Genomic DNA, 19260 nt, shown 5'->3' with positions numbered 1-19260 from the left:
TTTAACCAATATTTTACTGCAATAGTAACTAGTAAAAGAACAAGATGAAGGTCACGATAACATGTAAAAGAATAAAAGAGAAGAATTTCTAGATTTAGGTTAAATAATATTAATAGGCCTAATCCAAATTTTGACCTTTATGTATTAAACATTCATAAAGCACATCAAATGATGCAATTAGGGTTGATGTGTGCCACCACCGCTTCCTATCTCATCTCTTATGAAGCAGTTGATGCATTATCTCTTCCACTTTGCTACTTTACTACTACTTATCTCTTTCTTCAGTTCGCTTTTTCCACCATTACCGTCTCACCACCGCCAGCCGCCATGCAAAAAGTGACCTCCACGAGCCGTCACAGAAACCCACTTCACATTCTCCATGTTGTTGCAACAGATTCGGAAACCACAACCGGTTTCCGCACGCCACCATGGTTGAAATTTGATGACATTGAAAGGAAATACAATCTAATGATTTAAAAATCCTTTCTCCTGATGAAAACTTGTACTGCTCCCCCACCCAATTTAGTGTCCATATCTTGTGTTTTATATATCTCCAATTTTATTTAGAAAGATTCTTCTTTTAAAGAACACAACTCCATTGTAACAGATAGTGAAGTATAAAAATGGCACCATGTTCAACTACGAGGACTATATTTCCACTCAAAGTAGAAGCATAATCATTCCTCATAGATATGCAAAAAATTATTAACATAATATACAGGAGTATAAAGACATTAAAATGAAAAGCAATTGTTTCCTACAAAAAATTATACTGTCAAATTAGTTCGCAGCCTCTCCAGCTGTCGTCTCGTTATTGTCATTTTTGGTCAAAGTTGCATCAGACCTTGCATCCTCTACGTTTTTCTGCTGAAACTCATGTTTTAGTCTTTGGATTTCCCGATCCTTCTCTTCGAGTTTATCTTGTAACATGAGAACCTGCAATGCAATCCATTTTAGGATGGACTCTCAAATATCAATTTTCATGTATCTGCCAAAAGTATTGATTCAAAATTCTTTATTGTAAAATAACGCGTTCAAATATCAACGCATTCATACAGTATTACGTTATCCAACCATGGAAAACATTTTCTTGACTCGGATATAAACAGGTTCTAAGTATACAAAAACTTTCCATTTGAAAACATCAATACCCAATTTCTATCAATCTAAGGACATCATGGCATAAAATTATTAAAAAGTATTTATTTACCCTTTCTTTTATGTAATAATAAAAATATTTATTCAAAAATTATATTTGAGCAAATTATATTATCAGTTTCAAAAACTTGAGGCAGAATTTTTTAATCTACATGCAATTCATATCAGCAATCATTTATTTTGTTGATCTTTTGTTCATAAATTGTTGCTCATGAATCAAAGAGACATTTTATTGCACTTTAAATAACAAATAATGAGAAAAGGAGAAAGACGTAAAAACCGTTTCGTTGGATCTTTCCACATCATTTGTCAGTCCTTCCATGTGCTTCTGCAACCCTGTAATAGATGTCATGAACAAGAACTAGTGTTTATATAAACTAAGGTAGATAACTTTTAATCCCTCCAGTCTCCAATTTTACACACAAGAAAATAAATTAGCACATTTATGATAATAGTTCCAGCATACTATACACTTCAAATCATTAGTTTTATAGCCACACACAACAATATCATTTCACTTTGGCATGAAATGTAACAAAACTATTGATAGACTAATTTGAATCTTAAAAGAAAAGGCGACGACAGTTACTCAGCTAGCTGGTCTAAGAGTCAAGGGATTATAGAACCAAAAGGGTTTTAAATAGTTCACTAGAGTGCCACTATTCGGTGTAGCAGTCGCTGCAGACGCTATTCGTTCTAGGGGCTACTGTAGCAGAACAGTTTAGTATAGCGGACCAAACAGCTGTGGGCACTATTGCGGCGCTGTGTTTATTTCAAAAAAAAACTTGGAACAGAGACATTGGGGCTTGTTGGAGGGCTATTTCTGGGATTTTAATTTCCAAAATTCAAATCTATAGATGTAATAATAGTGAAAATGATAACAGCTTGAATTTAGATGATAATCGATAATTCTATCTAGGAAACTAGTAGTTGACTTTCGTTGGTGTTTAAAACCAAATGACCTTTCATTGTTAATTATGAATGTAAATATTGAGTAATTTTTATCATTTTTGACAATTTTTGTGTATAGTTCACAATAGTGGTTATCTTGCTATGCACTAATTAGCTATAGTGTCTGGTGGTTTTGAAGACGGCCGCTGCAAACCACTATCCATGATTTAAAACATACAACATAAAACAAGTTCCATTCAATGACAAACCTTCAAATTGACTTCTAAGTTGTGAATTCTGGGACTTCTGCAATGCAAGCTTCAGTGCTAATTCATGTATCTGCATACCAGGAGGGAAACAGAAATGGAAAATGACAACAATTTAAGCATCAATTCAGTAACAATGAATACCATACAATACATTTTGGGATTGAGCCCTTATGTCAATATTGGAGAAATGCATACAACTGTGACATTACTTCCAGTAACTAATACAACACAAGTGAGGGAAAAAGGGACAATTAGAGGCATAGAGCAAAGAGATGGTAGCACCTTCCCCTCAGAAGCTTGATTTCCAATCTCCTCATTTTCCTCCTGCAGGGTTCTACATTTAGCCATCAGCATCTTCCCCATCTTGCTTTGGGGAGTAAAATTCATAGCAGCAATGTTATCTTGCAACTCCTTCACCTTTTTATCCTTTTCCTCGACTAAATTCTATTATCAGATGAGAAATCTTGTAAGAACTAAAAAGGGGTAAGCAACAACTGAAAGAAATTGTTATTATGTGTAGGGAGTGACGACATGAAAGAAAAAACAACAGTGTTTAAGTTATGGGTATTAAAGCATCTGTTTATAAAATATCCAAAGGGCCAACCACATCTCAGAAGAAAGCCAAATCTGAAATTTGTCTATTCTAAAGTAACCTGAAAACATTTAGGGTGTAATTGATTTAGATGAAATAAATAGAAATAATGGAAATAGAGAATAAATAAGTTGAGAAAAGATAAATATGTAAGAAATAAAATTGTTTGATTAATTGTTTGGTAGAGTAGAAATAAGCGAGAAATAGACAAGGTGTTTTGAAAGTTATGCAATTTGATTGATTTGATGGGAAAAATAAGGAGAGGGAGAGGGAGAGAGATGAATTGAAATATTTAGGAAATAAAAAAAGTGGGTTCCACCATTTCTTTTTCTTTTCCCCTCATCCCGAAACCAAACAACCAACATCTTCCTCCCCCTCCCCTCTACCAAACAAAGGGTTACAGATTTACCAAAACCCTCTACCATACAACTTATCCCATGTACTTCCAACTATACAAGGACTGTCTACCCGAAGTGCAAAGGTTGCCTGTACTCTTCCATCTTCTGTGATAATTCCTTTCCATTTCATTTTGTGACCTCCAAAATACAAAAGTTTATTACTGTTACCCCAGACGGTTATTAGGTGTGACAACACAGTTCAGACACTAACAAAATCTCTCTGCCCTATATTAGTCAGTGAAAAAAATCTGTAGACAACTTGAACTAACAAACCTTTTCCTATTCAAACATGAATTACGAATTATCACACAATTTTTCTCACCTCCCTGTGTTTCTCCAACAGAAGAGTTAAAAAGATCAACCAAACTCAATTCAGTGTAAGTCAGCATCAAGTCAAATAGCAAACCTTTAAACGAGTGAACTCTTCATGAACAGCTGGATCTAGTAACAACCTCCGAGCCTGAAAATTATATTTCAAAGAATTTCAGGGCATTAACAATTCAATAAAAAAAAAATAGAATACAATATACAACCAACATGATGTGAAATTTCAGCAGCAGGATTAATTTTCAACAATGATGTGAGATGATATTAACAAAGACACCACAAACATAAAGCAGCAACTAACCGTGCTGTAAATGTACAGCAGAAACACTATAAGAACAAATTCAACATCATTCCTTATTAGTCAAAGTTTAGTGAAGCAGGGAATGCTGATGCGAAATTTTAATTTAAAAAAAAAAATACAGTTACCTATAATGCTGACAGGATAACCTGTGCCCTAAAATTCATGTGGAACCCTACATTAACCTGATGAACAAGAAATACCTAAAATTCGTCTATCCCTAGAGTACAATCAAAGTGAAAATGAACACTAGTCTGTCTTCTAGTTAATGCCTTAATGGTGCAGTAATTAACATTACCAGTTTAACGAGACAAGAACCACACTGTTGAGAGGTGGGTATTTGTTGCCAGTGGTGGCACATTCCAATGTCTTAAAACCCAGCTAAGACCAGCCAATCAAAGCGGTCCAACCAGGAACAGATGGCACAAATGGTCCAGCCTCTAATAGGATCAGCAAAGACATTGACCTAGTGTAACCTGGTTTGGCCTGGCCACGTTCCAGAATCAACTACTGAACCACTAGTTGCTATCATTTGAAGTGTGTTGCAACAAATGCCTGTAAACTTTTTTTTTTTTGCTCACATTCCAAAGGCAGTGTTAGAATCTTGACCATTGATCTTAGGATCAATTAGATTGATTCTATATTTATATATTAGCCTGAACAAGGATAACTAAATATTTTGTATTTATGTCCTCAATATTTTGTAATTATGTTTTCTTCCCTATAAATTCAACAGCTCCAATGTGATCTAAACACACAAAATTCATCCTAAGCTCTCTTGTTTCTCTCTCTCAACACAATGAACACATTGTTCATCAGAATCTACTTATTTTCCTTCACGGTTCCTCCTAGGCTTGTTGGAGAGGGTTATGAGACACATGTTGCTTAACATCATGGAAGCTAACACGTACAATACCTAAGCAACATTCGTTTGCACATTAGCTAAAATCAAGATTTTACTAATTAAACTATACGATCCTACAATTTTGCATACTATTTACGATTTAAATCCCATGCATGATTGTGGCATAACAAAATCGTGTGGATTGTTGTTTTTCTGTACCAACTGCTGCACCACTAATTACCTTCTTAGGTGAATGGATTCAGTTTAAATAAAACCTAAACCTAATTAGAAACTACTTCAATCAAAACTTCACCTTGTTATGTGTGTTGTCGGTTGCAGCATCACCTGATTAAAATTAATACAAATAAAGTTCACCTTTTATTTTGCTATTGCAGCACCTATCCCCTTTCTCGGTGAATGGGCGTTTCAATTAAAACAAAATTCAAACCCACACCATTCACAATCTTGGCCAAATGGGTTTCAATCAAAAAAAAGACCAAATAAGACACTTGTAACTTACATGTCTTCTCTTCAGTAACTTGCAATAGTTACATGCAGGGGCATCTCTTCACCCAAATCCATTTATATGTAATATTAGAAATTCAAAATTGGCACTAGTTCAACTACGTGCATCTCTTCTCCTTAAGAAATTCAAAAACTGCATTCACAAACCCAAGTCATTAGAGTGGCACTCATGCACTAAAGACACCAACAGATTTTCTTCCACTTCTCCTTCGCTGTAAAACATTCACACTCACAGACTCACCTGCACAATTTTGTTTCTATGTCTCCTTGTTTCTCAGAAACCACTTACATTATCGTTGTCAAACTCGAGGGTTTACATGAACTTGTGGGAGTTTAGTAAACTCGACTCGTAATATCTTAAGCATTTGCTTTAAAGAAAATTAAAATTATTTAAAAATAATATAATATTTTATTATTATATGTTTCCATAAATAACTTTTCCTATTTTTTTAATTAAATATTATTATTAATATATTATATTTTTTAAATTTTTCTTATATTATTATTCTTTTAGAATAACTTCGATTAGTTACATTATATATTATACTTTATATAAAATAAAAGGTTGCTAGACTAAGGCCCAGAAGCCCATAATAGAAGAAAGAAACCCTAAAACTTCATCTCTCACGAAACTTTAGCATCACAACACCAGCACGACAATGGCACAACACAGGACAACCACGACGATAGGCTATCAGCAAGACAATGGCAAACAAATAGAACAAAACTACAATGCATCAAGGATTGTGAGATGAGTCGCGAGAGTGATAGCACAGAGAGCATGGAACCCTAGTCGCAAGTAACAATGGAGGAGAAGAACGAATCGAGCTAATTTCGCAGAGGAAACGATAATCTTTGGTGTCTTTTTGGGTTTGAAGAAAAGTCATACGGACTCGCCAACTCATTTGCTAAACTCGCGGTAGAAGTAATTAGTATATCTAGGCAATCATGATGTGTAAGCTAGGAGGTTTGTCTTGAAATGAAATGGTTGAGAACAAATAGGTATTACCAGAGATGTGGTCAGAAGCACCGGAATCAATTACCCATGAATTGTGACTTTCAATGGATTGAGAAATGCAAGCTGTTAAAGTACTCGGGGCTTGAGATGATTGTGTCAGGCTGCTGGACTTGAGACGTAGGTACTCTTGATACTCGTCCTCAGTGAACTTGGACTCAGTAGTGTCAGCCTGAGAGACATTGGCAGTCTTAGAAGGAAAACCATGTAAGGAGTAACAGTTTTCCTGAGTGTGACCCATCCTCTTGCAATATGTGCATTGAGGACGTCCACGGCCTCCACGTCCAGCTCCTCTAGGTCCATGTCCTCCTCTTCCTCGAGTTGCGGCCATAACAGATGATTCTACTCGAGCATGAGATTCTTGAATTTCAAGTGTTGGGACTTTCGGGACACGAATCATACGCTGGATCAGGGTGTCCATGGAAGGGACCTCATAAGAGGTCAAAAGTAGATCTCTAATGTGATTGAAGTCTGGATGAATGGCGCGAAGAATCATCACCATATAGTATTTGTCCAGCTTCTTCATTTCATCTGAAGCGTCGACTTCGAGAAACATCCGAAGGTCTTCCACGGCTGATTGTGCTTCATTCATGAAGGAGATCATGTCATGATTGGTCATTTTCAGAGATGCCAACTTGTCCGCCAAATCATATAGGCGTTGGATATCGTTGGCATAGATATTCTGAGTCCTCTTCCAAAACGAGTGACATGTTTTGAATGCCCTAAGAGACATTAACAATCTCGGCTCCATGAATTGCCACAACAAGGCACACAATTGAAAATTTGCTTGCTTCCACTGTTCGGCTTTTTCTTGAGGCACATGGCTTCCGTCTTTCTCAAGGTGGTCATGATGTCCTTGACCAAGGAACCACATCTCGACGGCAGCGGACCAAGAGAGGTAATTTTGTCCATCTAGCTTCTCGGAAGTAATGGAAGGACTTCTAGAGAATGAAATAACACTTCCAGAGGCCATTTCTGATCAAGGGAACAAAAACAGAGAGCAGAAACGCAGAAACGCAAAAAACAGTGGAGATTTTTAAACGACCGAGGGAGATGTCCGCAAGGGTGACGTCTGGACCTCACTGAATCGGAGTTTTGAGGGTTAGAACAGCAGCAGAAGACTCCGGTGAGAGCTATGGAGGTGGCGCCGTGATGTTCCGATCAGCAGAAGGCGGCGGTCCAGATCCAATGGTCGCCGGCGAAAACTGAGGTGGCCGGAGACGACACGCCTGTTCGCAGCGAAGAAGATGGGGCGCGTGGCGGCGCGTGGACGGGAGGATGGTTCCGGCACCGGTGGGGGTGGCTGTCGCTCGGAGAGGCGCTCCAGATCTGGTGGTCGCCGGCGAAAACTGAGGTGGCCAGAGACGACGGCCGGCGACGAACAGTGGCGGACGGCGAAACAGTTGCAGACAGTGACGATTTTGTGAACAGTGACAGTGGGTAGCTTTGGATAGTGTTTTATGGCAGTGAACAGCTACAGATAGTGATTAACAATGACGGATGGCGGCGGACAGCCGCGGACGATGGCAACAAGTGTCGATGGACAGACCAGACGAAAACCAGAGCGGGATCGACCCACTCTGATACCAAGTTGAGATTAAAACAGACAAAATATGTTTGAGGACTTAATTGGTCCCCTCTACTGTTCCTGATATTTATATATATGATGAAGGAGATACAAAGAAGTTGAAACATTAAAGGCTGCAACTAGGTGCTAGGTTAGAGGTTATCCAACACTCAACCTCCTAGCTTACACATCATGATTGCCTAGATATACTAATTACTTCTACACTCGCCAACCCGAGTTCAGCGAGTTCACGTGTTTAGCGAGTCAACTCCAAAAAACGAGTTTACCTTCGAGTTAACTCGGGAGATGGGTGTGAGAATGTAAACTCGGATGATTCCACGATTTGAATCACAAGTTTGATAACCATGACTGACACAATTCTGTTTTTATTTCTTTCATTTTTATCTCTTCTCTTTCGTTTGTGTCTCCTCTTTTATATTTATTTAACAAAACAAAACATACGATAGAAGCACCATTAATGTAATAATGGTTGATGAGAGTTCTAACCTCCCTCTAGTGAAGTTGTCACTGACTACAGTACCTTCTCACAATATGTTCCCTCTAAAAATGTGGTAAAAAAATCCCTGGGTAGAACAAACTTGAATTGGAAGCATGGAAAGACTATAACAGGAAGGGTTTATCATTACAAATTTTGACTCGAAAGGGCGTAATTGCTTGCAAAAGTCATTGATGAAGTAAAAAAATAAATGTTCGAAGTTGTTGCCTTGCAGCAAAGATTAATGAAATAAAATAAGGATTGATATTGAGGATAATGATGTAGAAACTTAAAAAGGAAAGAGGACTGAAGAGGAGGATGTGAGCAATAGTAGAAATATTTTTAAGAAGGGAGGCAGTAAGTTCTCAGGCCACAATTAATCAACTATTCAACAAGGTCCAAAGAGAAAGTATTTGTAGAGATGTAGCAAAGCTTTTCTATGAAAATGCCATAATGTTTAATGTGTCAAGAAGCAAAGCCTTTAGGAGAATGATTGATTCAGTTTCAAATCACAGCCCAGTACTTAAGCCACCTTCATACCATGAGATCCCAGTAAAGTACTTGAAAGAAGTTAGGACAACAAAAGATGTTTGATAGGACTGCATGCAAAAAAACAGGTTGCACAATAATGACTGATGGGTGAACCAACAAGAGGAGAAGGGATATATTTAACTTCTTAGTTAAGAGTCCAAAGGGAACAGTTCTTCTGAAATCTATTGAAAAAACTTGTAAGATGTTGGAGGACATTGTTGAAGAAATGGGCGAAGAGAACGTTGTCCAAATTGTAATAGACAATGCTGCCAATAGGCATTTGCAAGCAGCAGGATATCTTCTGAATCCTGAATTGCATCATTCTCCCAATTTTTAAGTGAATACAGAACTTAAAATTTGCCTACTGCAATGTACACAAAAGGGGTGGCTGACCTAGAGTTGCAATACTTGATTAATTTGCAACTAAAAGATTTCAAGAATAAAGAAAAATTGTTTGGTAACTGAAATCCTTGGCTATTAAGGAATTGGGAAAAGGACTTTGACAACTTGGTGGGAGTCTTATGGCTTATGGAGATCAACATTCAAAGCTTCAAAGGTTTGCTACTGGCGTACTTAGTTTGACATGTAGTTATTCTATATGTGAACTAAATTTGAGTGCATTTCAGATGGTAAGAATATAAAAAATGTGAAATTTCAATTAAAATATACTAAATTAGTAATTACTTATATGTATGTTTGCATTTGTATTTATTAGGTCTTAGGTCCACATAGAGAGAAATTCTTTGAAACAAGGAACTATCAATGATGTTGTTTATGTCATGGTTAATTCAAAATTGGCTAAGGAAGATAAAAGATCACATGAATAGTTTGAACATTTGGTTCAAAGGCAAGCCCAAAGTGGTGGGAAGATGATGTTATTGTCATCCACCTCTAGAGGAGAAGGATATTCTTATTGAAGAATATTCTTATTGATGTGCTTCATGAAGGAGATAGAGATACCTTTAGTTTTCATTTATTTGAATAATTTATATTAGATAGCCTTAAGTTGGATGAAGTATTGACGAAGTGATTGATTTTGTAAACTTGAGTTTGATGAAGTATTGACAAAGGGATTGAGTTTATTTAATAATTTGTCATTTTAACATGGACAATGGTTCTGAAACACAGTCCAAAGGTTTGCTAGTAACCATCCCTTTCCTTCCCTTTCTATTCATAATGTCTTTTTTGTTCCTACGGCTCCCTTTAATTTATTGTACATTAGTCAAAATGTCACGATCTCTTGATTGTGTCATTTCTTTTTCTAAAGATTTTGTTTCCTTGCAAGACCAAAGTATACGGTGAATGATTGGTTTTAGATGAGTCTCCTGTCCTTTATCAGCTCAATAACCTTCTCTTGTAGGATTGGAATTACTATCCCCACTTCTAGTTCATGCTTAGTTTATCTAGTTAGTTTCAACCTTTATGGCATCTCACTGTGTTGCAGCAAACATCTTATCCTTATACCCTGACAAATTGGGGTTGTTAAACACAACAACAAACAACTTAAGACTACCTGAACTCTTTTGCACTCATGTTTGTTATCAAGTTTGAGGTGATGCAATACTTCCTGTGTTATCTCATCAATCACATGCTTTCCTCTATTCTAAAAGGTAAAACTTGTCATCAAATTCTATATCCTCACCACTCTCTTCACCTTTTGCTGCCTCAAGTCTTTGGTTCTACATGTTTCGCTCATGCTCTTAACTCTAGCATTGACAAATTCTCTCCTTGGTCTAAATGCATTTTCCTTAAGTATCCACGATCTGAAAAAGGGTAAAATCGTCACTCCTTTACTCTCCATAGGTATTTTATCTTTGTTGATGTTACCTTCTTTGTATTAGTTCCCTTTTATGGGCCTGCACCATCTACATCTGAGACTTTTCCTTCTACAATTGTACCTATCTTGATGCACTTTTGTCCTTCGGAGGAGTCTTCATTCCCCCTCCACCCTTGAAGGTATAACAATGTTGCACTCATCCTGTATTGTTCCCACCTTCAAAGACAACTCTTTGACATCATCATTTGGTCTCACCTCTTGAGTTTAAAATTTCCATTGCTCTTCGAAAAGTATACATTTTACTCATAATCCTTCTCATTATACTTCAATATATCATGTCAAACTCTTGCCAGAACATGGGCAACCTATTCCAAATCCTGAAAGGTACAAACAGTTGGTAGGGAGGTTGAACTACCTTAATGCTACTCATATGGATATCTCGTTCTCGAAAAGTGTTGTAAATCAGTTCCTCCCTAACATTGAAAAGCAATGTCTCTGCATTCTTCAATACATCAAAGGAGCTCGAGGAAAGGGTCTTTTGTATGAAAAAAAGAACACACTTGAGTTGTGATATGTTCTAACGCAAACCAATAATGCTCCCCCATTAACAGAAGGTCCACTTCTAGGTTTTGTATATTTGTCAGAGATAACCACGTAATGAGAAGAAAGAAGCAAAATATTGTAGCAAGTCCACTGAGGAGGCAAAGTATCAAGCTATGGCTATAGATGCTCAGGAGCTCATATGGTCAAACATTTGCTTTAGAAACTAATGTTACGCAATTGTCACTTATATCGGTTAACCAATTTGCCATGCATATTGCCTCAAATCCAATAAATCCATGAGAATGAAGTATATTGAAGTTAATAATTAGAGAAAAAGACAAAGGTCCATTGAGGAGGCAAAGTATCAAACTACGGAAAAGTCATGTCTGGGGAAATTTCTGCTAGTTTTATCAATTCCCGTATGCAAGTAGACATCACTAAGTCACTAAGGGGTCCTTGAACTACATATCTAACAAGCTTATGCATATGACCTATATGCTCCAACTTGAAGGTATTAATAGAACCCATCACGGTTTGAACCCAGCACCTGTACTAAGCGTAGTGAACTTCACCACTAAGCCAAAGCGTATAAGTTAGCATAAAGTTAATTAATCTAATATATATATATATATATATATATATATATATATATATATATATATATATATATATATATATATACCATATATAACTACATATGGAGTTATTATACTGATTCATATAATGCAACCATTAACCCACCAGTCTAACCAACAACCAATTGAGCCATGATAAATTAAGATCTTGAACACGTTAAATTCAAAATTTTACGTATAAAACAATATGACTTTTTTTTTACTTCTGATGCATAATATAAATGTGCATGTTCATATTCAAAATTTGTCCAGGTTCATAGCACTAAAGATTGAAAAATGAAAAATGAAAAGTAAAAGACTAAAACAATAACAGGTTTCGAAATTAAAAAGGAGCAAAAGTGACATTCTTTCTAAATAAATGATAAGGAATATGATCCATAAGATTCTTAACTATGTTAATAAATTTAACTTTTATAAACAACGCAGAGCTATCCAAGGAATTTGAATTTGAGAAAATGAAAGGATCAAGAAAATGGTCAGAGGGAATTATATCTAAGAAAATATGGTAATTTGTTCACAATTATCAATAGTGAATAACTGTTAATAAAAAGAATTCAGAGTTTCATAAGAAAAAATGAAGATGTGAGAATCTATAAAAGGACACGCTCACCAAAAAAAAAGATGGGGTTGGGAGAGCTTCAATATTAAAATGCAAATTTGAAAGTCATGTCATTTATTTGATTAGATATTAAATTTTTTTTAATATCTCTATACATTTATATTATAATAATTATTATTGTTAACTTTTAATCTAAGGTCGTAGATCAGCCACTAGATAAACACATGGACATTTTGAATTTATTTTCTATTTATAATAAAAGACTGCAAAACTACAACTAGCCTAATTGAATGAAGATGAATTTACTGGGAATGACATCATTGTTCACGGAAGAAGAGAATGCCACATTTTTGTTAGATACATTAAAAGTTTATACACCTCAATTAGGTTATAAACAATTTGAAAAAAAAATCAAATAAATAATGGGTGCATAACCTATGCTCTATAGTAATGAATGACATGTACTAATGTTACATGTACATATACACTAAGCTAGATACAGTACAACACAATAAAAAAAAATTGAAATACAACCAACTGGGCGAGGAATCAAGAGTAGTCTGTACAATGCCTCAAACAAACAGAAAAAACAGGATTCTAAAATTAATGTGAAAAGAAATCAGCATGATCCACTTAATCATTCATGTTATAAATTTACCTGCATAGACGGTGGCTTGAGTTGCACTTTCAGATCCCACACAGCAGACTGGAGAAGTTATCAGACAATCAATCGTTAACAAGGAGAAACACAAATAAGAACAATATAAAAAGGAACAGGGGCAACAACAAAAGCAACAGGTTCCAACTCTGGTGTGCTTGAGTAGCCAAGATCCAGACAAATTACTAGATCAATAAGAGATAATAACATCCAAGATTAAAAAGGAAGGGCACTGCAGATATCAAGCAGAATATAATGAAACCTCATACAGACAATTATTTGATGTTCTTGGTTTCAAGGTGTAAATGATAGAGTGAAAAAAAAATAATGCACTTTAGAATTTTCGGACGAAAGATGGAATTTACTCGGTGGTTATGGTTGATGCCGAAAAGAAACACACAATCATGCTAACACAATAACAGGAAAAAACCTTATTTTGACATATTACCTTCAACTCTGTTATCTCCTGTTCTCGTTTTGCAAATGTTACAATGAATGCAGCTTCCTTTTTCTTCGCCTTTTCAAGCTAATATCCAATAGGAAAATGATAAAGGGTCAATGAAACCAGATGAATAGATGATGAATTATTTTGAACGAAAATAAAATATATGTATTACTAGATTCTAAACCTGCTCTCTTAAAGATTCTTCAGAGGTTTTCAAGGTCTGAAGATGATTAATCAACATTTTGGGATCTAGAAAGAAGAAATATAAAATAATGTTCAGGTATACATTTCGAACGCATAAAATAACTGTATAAAGAGTCATTTCTTGAACAATGATGCAGGAATATGTCACTTGCAAAACAGGGTACAACAAACCTGGAGTGACCCCAGCAGGTACAGAAGGCTCATTTTTAAGTGTAGAATGCCAACTCTGAATCTCAGATTTTGCAGCCTCAAGTTCATTCTGGAAAATTCAACACTGTTGTCAATATTTCTATGTAAGGAAAATGTACAGCACAAGCCTACGATATGAGAACAAGACTATCACATGTGGAAATTAGTACAAAAAGAAAACAACCCTCCATTCCGACATATAAGACTTAGCTATGGAAATAGAGATCGATGGGAATAGTGCAAGAACATTCTGTTCCAAACCATTACAATTCAAACATTATAGATGAAGATTGACACCTTTTCATCATGAATACAATCATGAACCAAGTCTTAAATAACTAAAGTTTGCTTCTCTAATAACAAAAGTTCAAATCTTTTCATACATAAGAACTATAAAAATGAGAAAGAAAACCAAAAAGATAACAGCAACAGAAGAAGGGAGCAAAGATGGTCAATTCTTTAAAGAAAAAACGTACTTGGCATGTCACAAGTGTATCCTTACAGTTCTGAAGACTGCAAAAGTATAAAGATCAAAAACATGTTTTAGACCCAACTAATTAGCTGCAATTTTCACAAAGTACAATATACCTCACACCGTTTATTCTGTAAAATACCTCTCACGCAGGGACAAAATCATTCCTGTAGTTACACCAGAGGCTTCTTCAGCTTTTGATTTAGCCTGCATCAAAAATCATCATTTAACTTCTTTCTTTTTATAAAGCATATTATTAGAAGCTGCATAAGCAATTTAGCAAGAAAAAAATGTAAGCTAGGTAAACAGAGCAATCAAATACCCTTCACCCATGTCGACTTCCACTGCTCACCCTACATGAACAAGTACAATCCCAAACCAAACATATACCCCCAACGCACATCACACAAGTAAAGTGAGCCAAACCCTAAAACTCAGCCATTGTCCTCCATGAAAAATGCCAAAATTAAATTATTGCAAAAAAACAATAACACCATTCAAGTTATCTCACTTTCCTCAACCTAAACAAATCCTACACAACAACAATCCAATACAGCCAAAGAGAAACAAAGAAAAGAAAACAATAACACATTCCACTATGTCCTGCACCGAAATGCCGACACGGCATAAAAGACTCACGCAAACCATACCTTCTTTGTTGCAAAAGGATCGTTGTCGTAATCTTCATCGTCGTAATCGGGAGACGACCTCTTAGTACCTAGATTTCAAAGCAACGATACAACCAAACTCAACAAAACAAGTCAAATTGAAGCAGCGTTAATCAGAAAAACAGCTAGAATAATTAAAACCTGAATGTCTTGCGCTAAATCCACCTAAGAAATCGAAGTCCTGCATTTGGCAGAAGCGAAGTTGAGGTTAAAGGGAACAACGAATGAAGGAAAAGTAATGGTGAGGGAGGTAGAGTGCCACGTACATCCTCGAAATGACTAGGGGAAGCCATGAAGTTGAAGAAACCCTAGAGCGATGTGAAAATGTGAGAGAAACGTGGTTTTGCACAACAGATATCTACGAAGCGAGGTAAAGTAGAAGATGCACACAATATGCGATTTCTAGTGCAGTTTTTTCTCCTCTTGGAAGAAGCCTGGCAGTACCTGCTAACACGAAAATTTATTACTCCTTCGATTTCTCCCAATAATAGTAAAACAAAATATAATTTCTCACTAAATTATTAGACAATAATTTTTATTAACTCTTTTGCTTTTAATGTATTATTTTAAAAATTGTTAATAACATTTTAAACTGTAAAATAAATTAATTTAGATAAATATATATATACTCATTTTTTAAGCAGTTTTATTAAATTTAATTGTTTCATTTATTTAGTTTTTCTTTTAAATTAACTATTTTTAACAAAAATAAATATCTTTAATAAAAAATTTATTTAGTATCCATATTTCTATTTTTAATTTTTCCTTTAAATAAATAACTATTTTTAAAATTAAAATAATTGTTTTACCATTTTGACTTTTCAAATAATCATTTTATTAAATTTAATTGTTTCATTCATTTAGTTTTTTTAAATTAACTATTTTTAACGAAAATAAATAAATATATATATAAATATATAAATAATTATTTATTTTGTGTACATATTTCATAATTTTAATTTTATCTTTTATAATATAATTATTTAAAAAATTATAAAAAATAAGTTATTTTTGCATTTTTATAAAACTGTTTATTTTTTCTCCTTATTATTACCTTTTTATTTATCAACAATTATTTTCTTTATTTATTTTACTTTATTTTTAATAAATATAAATTTATTTTGTATATTAATCTAATAACATTATAATATTCTTACCTACTAATATAATATTATATAATATTATACATACTTAAAAAAATACGAACATAGAAGCATAATAACGTAACAATGTCTGTAAACTACAGTGGTCTTTAATAAAATAATTACGGTGTCCATATTCTTATTCTTAGCTTTTCCTTTAAATAAATAACTATTTTTTAAATTAAAATAATTGTTTTATCATTTTTACCTTTCAAGTAATCGTTTTATTAAATTTAATTGTTTCATTCATTTAGTTTTTCTTTTAAATTAACTATTTTTAACGAAAATAAATATCTATTATTATATATATATAATTATTTATTTTGTGTCCACATTTCGTAATTCTAATTTTACCTTTTACAATATAATTATTTGAAAATTTTAAAAAAATTAATAGTTACTTTTGCATGTTTTCTATAAAATTATCTATTTTCTCTCCTTTTTCTTTCTTACTCATCAACAATTATTTCCTCCATTTATTTCACTTTACTTTTAATAAATATAAATTTATTTTATCTATTAACCTAATAACATTACAATATCATTATCTACAAATATATTATGCATATTTAAAAAATGCATACACAGACACATAATAACACTTGTGTTTATGCTAGTCTTTAATAACACAGTTACCTATGTGGTGTCCATATTTCTATTCTCAAAATTACCTTTTAATAAATAAGTGTTTTTTAAAATCTACAGCTATATATAAAGAGATCATTTTTTGTGTCCACAATTCATAATTTTAATTTTACCATTTGCAATATAATTATTTGTTAATTTTTTAAAATTAACCATTATTTTTACATTTTTCTATACGACTATCTATCTTCTCTCCTTCTTTCTTTTCCCATTTATCAATAATTATTTACTCATTTTTTCGCATTCATTTCACTTCAATAAATATAAATTTATTTTGTATATTAACTTAATAACTTTAGAATATTATCACATATTAATATAATATTATCTATATATAAAAAATTGCGTACACGAATGTAATAGCGTTTATGTTTATACTAGTTAAAATAATTATTTTACCATTTTTAACTTTGAAATAACCGTTTTATTAGATTTAACTGTTTTATTTATTTAATTTTTTCTTTTAAATTAACCATTTTAAAACAAAATATAAATATCTTTAATAAAAAAATTATCTACAAAATAATTAAAAAATATATTTATAATCAAATTTTAAAAATCATTTATACTTTTTAAAATAATTATAAAGGGAATGGGTATCCTAATTTCTATTCTAAATTTTACCTTTTAATAAATAACTATTTTTTTAAAATTAAAATAATTATTTTACCATTTTTATTTTTTTAATTAGCCGTTTTATTATATTTATTTTTTCTTATTAACCATTTTGAAACGAAAATAAATATATTTAATAAAAAAATTATCTACAAAAGTAATTAGAAAGATATTTATAATAAAATTGTAAAAAATATTTATATTTATTTTTAAAATTAAAAATTGAGAGCTTATCGAGTATTTGATAGGGTTTTATTTTTTGGGGAGTTGTAATTAACCGTGATATTTTATTCTGCTAAAAGTGAGTTTATGTTGGAACTTATTTGATGATCTATCGGTTGATTGATAATAAGATTGATCACACATAACTTAATTAAAAATAGAAAACTGAATGTTATTTGTTGTTTCTCATTATTCCCCGTTCTTAAAAATTTTAAAATATGTAGTGTGTAATAAGACAAAGGAAGATTTGACTTTTGGAATTAAAGAAGTGATTATTCATAAAAAAACTTTGGAATAAATAATTCAAATCATTTATACATATTGTTCATAACCTAAATTTATACATATTTCATTCCTATATTTTATAAAAACCATCTAAAATATTTTTCTTAACAAATAATATGTGAAATGTTTCTCATATAATAAACATTCATGTTTGGTTTGTTGGAAAGATATTTAACATAATAATTAGGACAAAATAAGTATAAATTTAATTTAGGATCGAAACAAAATAATTTTGGGATGAAAAAACTATATTTAATTCAAAAAAATTTATGAACTAGCTATAGGTGGAGAGAATTTCCTATCCATTATTAGATAGAAGGTTTATATGACAAATGAAACTAAATCATGTATTATGGTTATTAGTCAAGGGTTGAACAATAATTACTAGATTTAATAAAATATTCTTATATAAATTATATTATGCAATTAACTTTGTAAAAATTAGTATGGTGCATTATAAATAAGTTACTTGAACTCCTAACAATTTCTAGATTGAGGATTATAGACCATCATTGTGTTTATGCAATTTAGTGTTTTGCCACGAGAAATAAAGTTAGATCACTAATTCAAGGTAACTCACAACAATAAGATAAGGATTAAAAAAAATGTATACATTAATAATAAAACTAAAGGTTATACATATATTTTTCTTATTTGTTAAGAGTTTTTTTGTAATAATCTCGTAAAGAAAAAAAAAAGTGTAGAATAACCTCTTAATTTTGAGAACACCATCGTTCACAGTCATATTTTTAAGTTAAATAAACAAGTATATGGTGTAAAACAAGCTTTTAGAGGTCTATATATGTTAAAATAAGAGAGAGGCTAAATCCCTAATGTATGTAGAACTCTTAGGATTATGCATTTATGAATAGGAAAATACAAAGAAATGAGTGTAAACTCATTATATCTAATATTTTTCCTCTAGTTGTTGTAAGCATAAAGAGTTGTTGCATATAAATCATGTATATCAAGCTTGTTATAAATAAATCAATTATAGGTCTTTATAATGATTTAGTAAAATTATCTTAGATCATTGTAATTAATTAACTCATTCATTTCTCCATATACAATGTTTTCTCGAATAAAATGACAATCAATCTTAATATGTTTGGTTATTTCATGAAAGACAATATTTGAGCTTATATGAGTAGCAACTTGATTGCCACATGTAAGAGACATTTGAGTGAACTCTCTAAATTACAAATCTTCAAATAATTGTTTAAGCCAAATAAACTCACAAGTAACTAAGGTCATGGTTTTATATTTTGCTTCCGCATTAAATCTTAATTC

General features: G+C 32.8%; 1 protein-coding gene across 1 annotated transcript; it reads right to left on the bottom strand.

Moving 5' to 3' along the window:
* Nucleotides 1-653: 653 nt before the first annotated feature.
* FIP37 (FKBP12 interacting protein 37) lies at nucleotides 654-15511 on the bottom strand. Its single transcript, XM_028086352.2, has 14 exons — nucleotides 15328-15511; nucleotides 15203-15242; nucleotides 15044-15111; nucleotides 14536-14600; nucleotides 14398-14434; nucleotides 13904-13991; nucleotides 13713-13777; nucleotides 13532-13609; nucleotides 13084-13131; nucleotides 3715-3768; nucleotides 2601-2762; nucleotides 2319-2388; nucleotides 1439-1494; nucleotides 654-936 (listed from the first exon to the last, which is right to left on the bottom strand). Exons 1-14 carry the CDS (start codon nucleotides 15352-15354, stop codon nucleotides 781-783), a joined length of 1014 nt encoding a protein of 337 aa, XP_027942153.1. The 5' UTR covers nucleotides 15355-15511; the 3' UTR covers nucleotides 654-780.
* Between the last annotated feature and the right edge of the window lie 3749 nt (nucleotides 15512-19260).

The sequence above is a fragment of the Vigna unguiculata genome, chromosome 9, assembly GCF_037176805.1.
Source record: "Vigna unguiculata cultivar grain cowpea cultivar isolate G323 ecotype 2 chromosome 9, ASM3717680v1, whole genome shotgun sequence".
In the NCBI taxonomy this organism is placed as follows: Eukaryota; Viridiplantae; Streptophyta; class Magnoliopsida; order Fabales; family Fabaceae; genus Vigna; species Vigna unguiculata.
The sequence above is the reverse complement of the archived record's forward strand: the minus strand, read 5'-3'. Positions and strand labels throughout refer to the sequence as shown.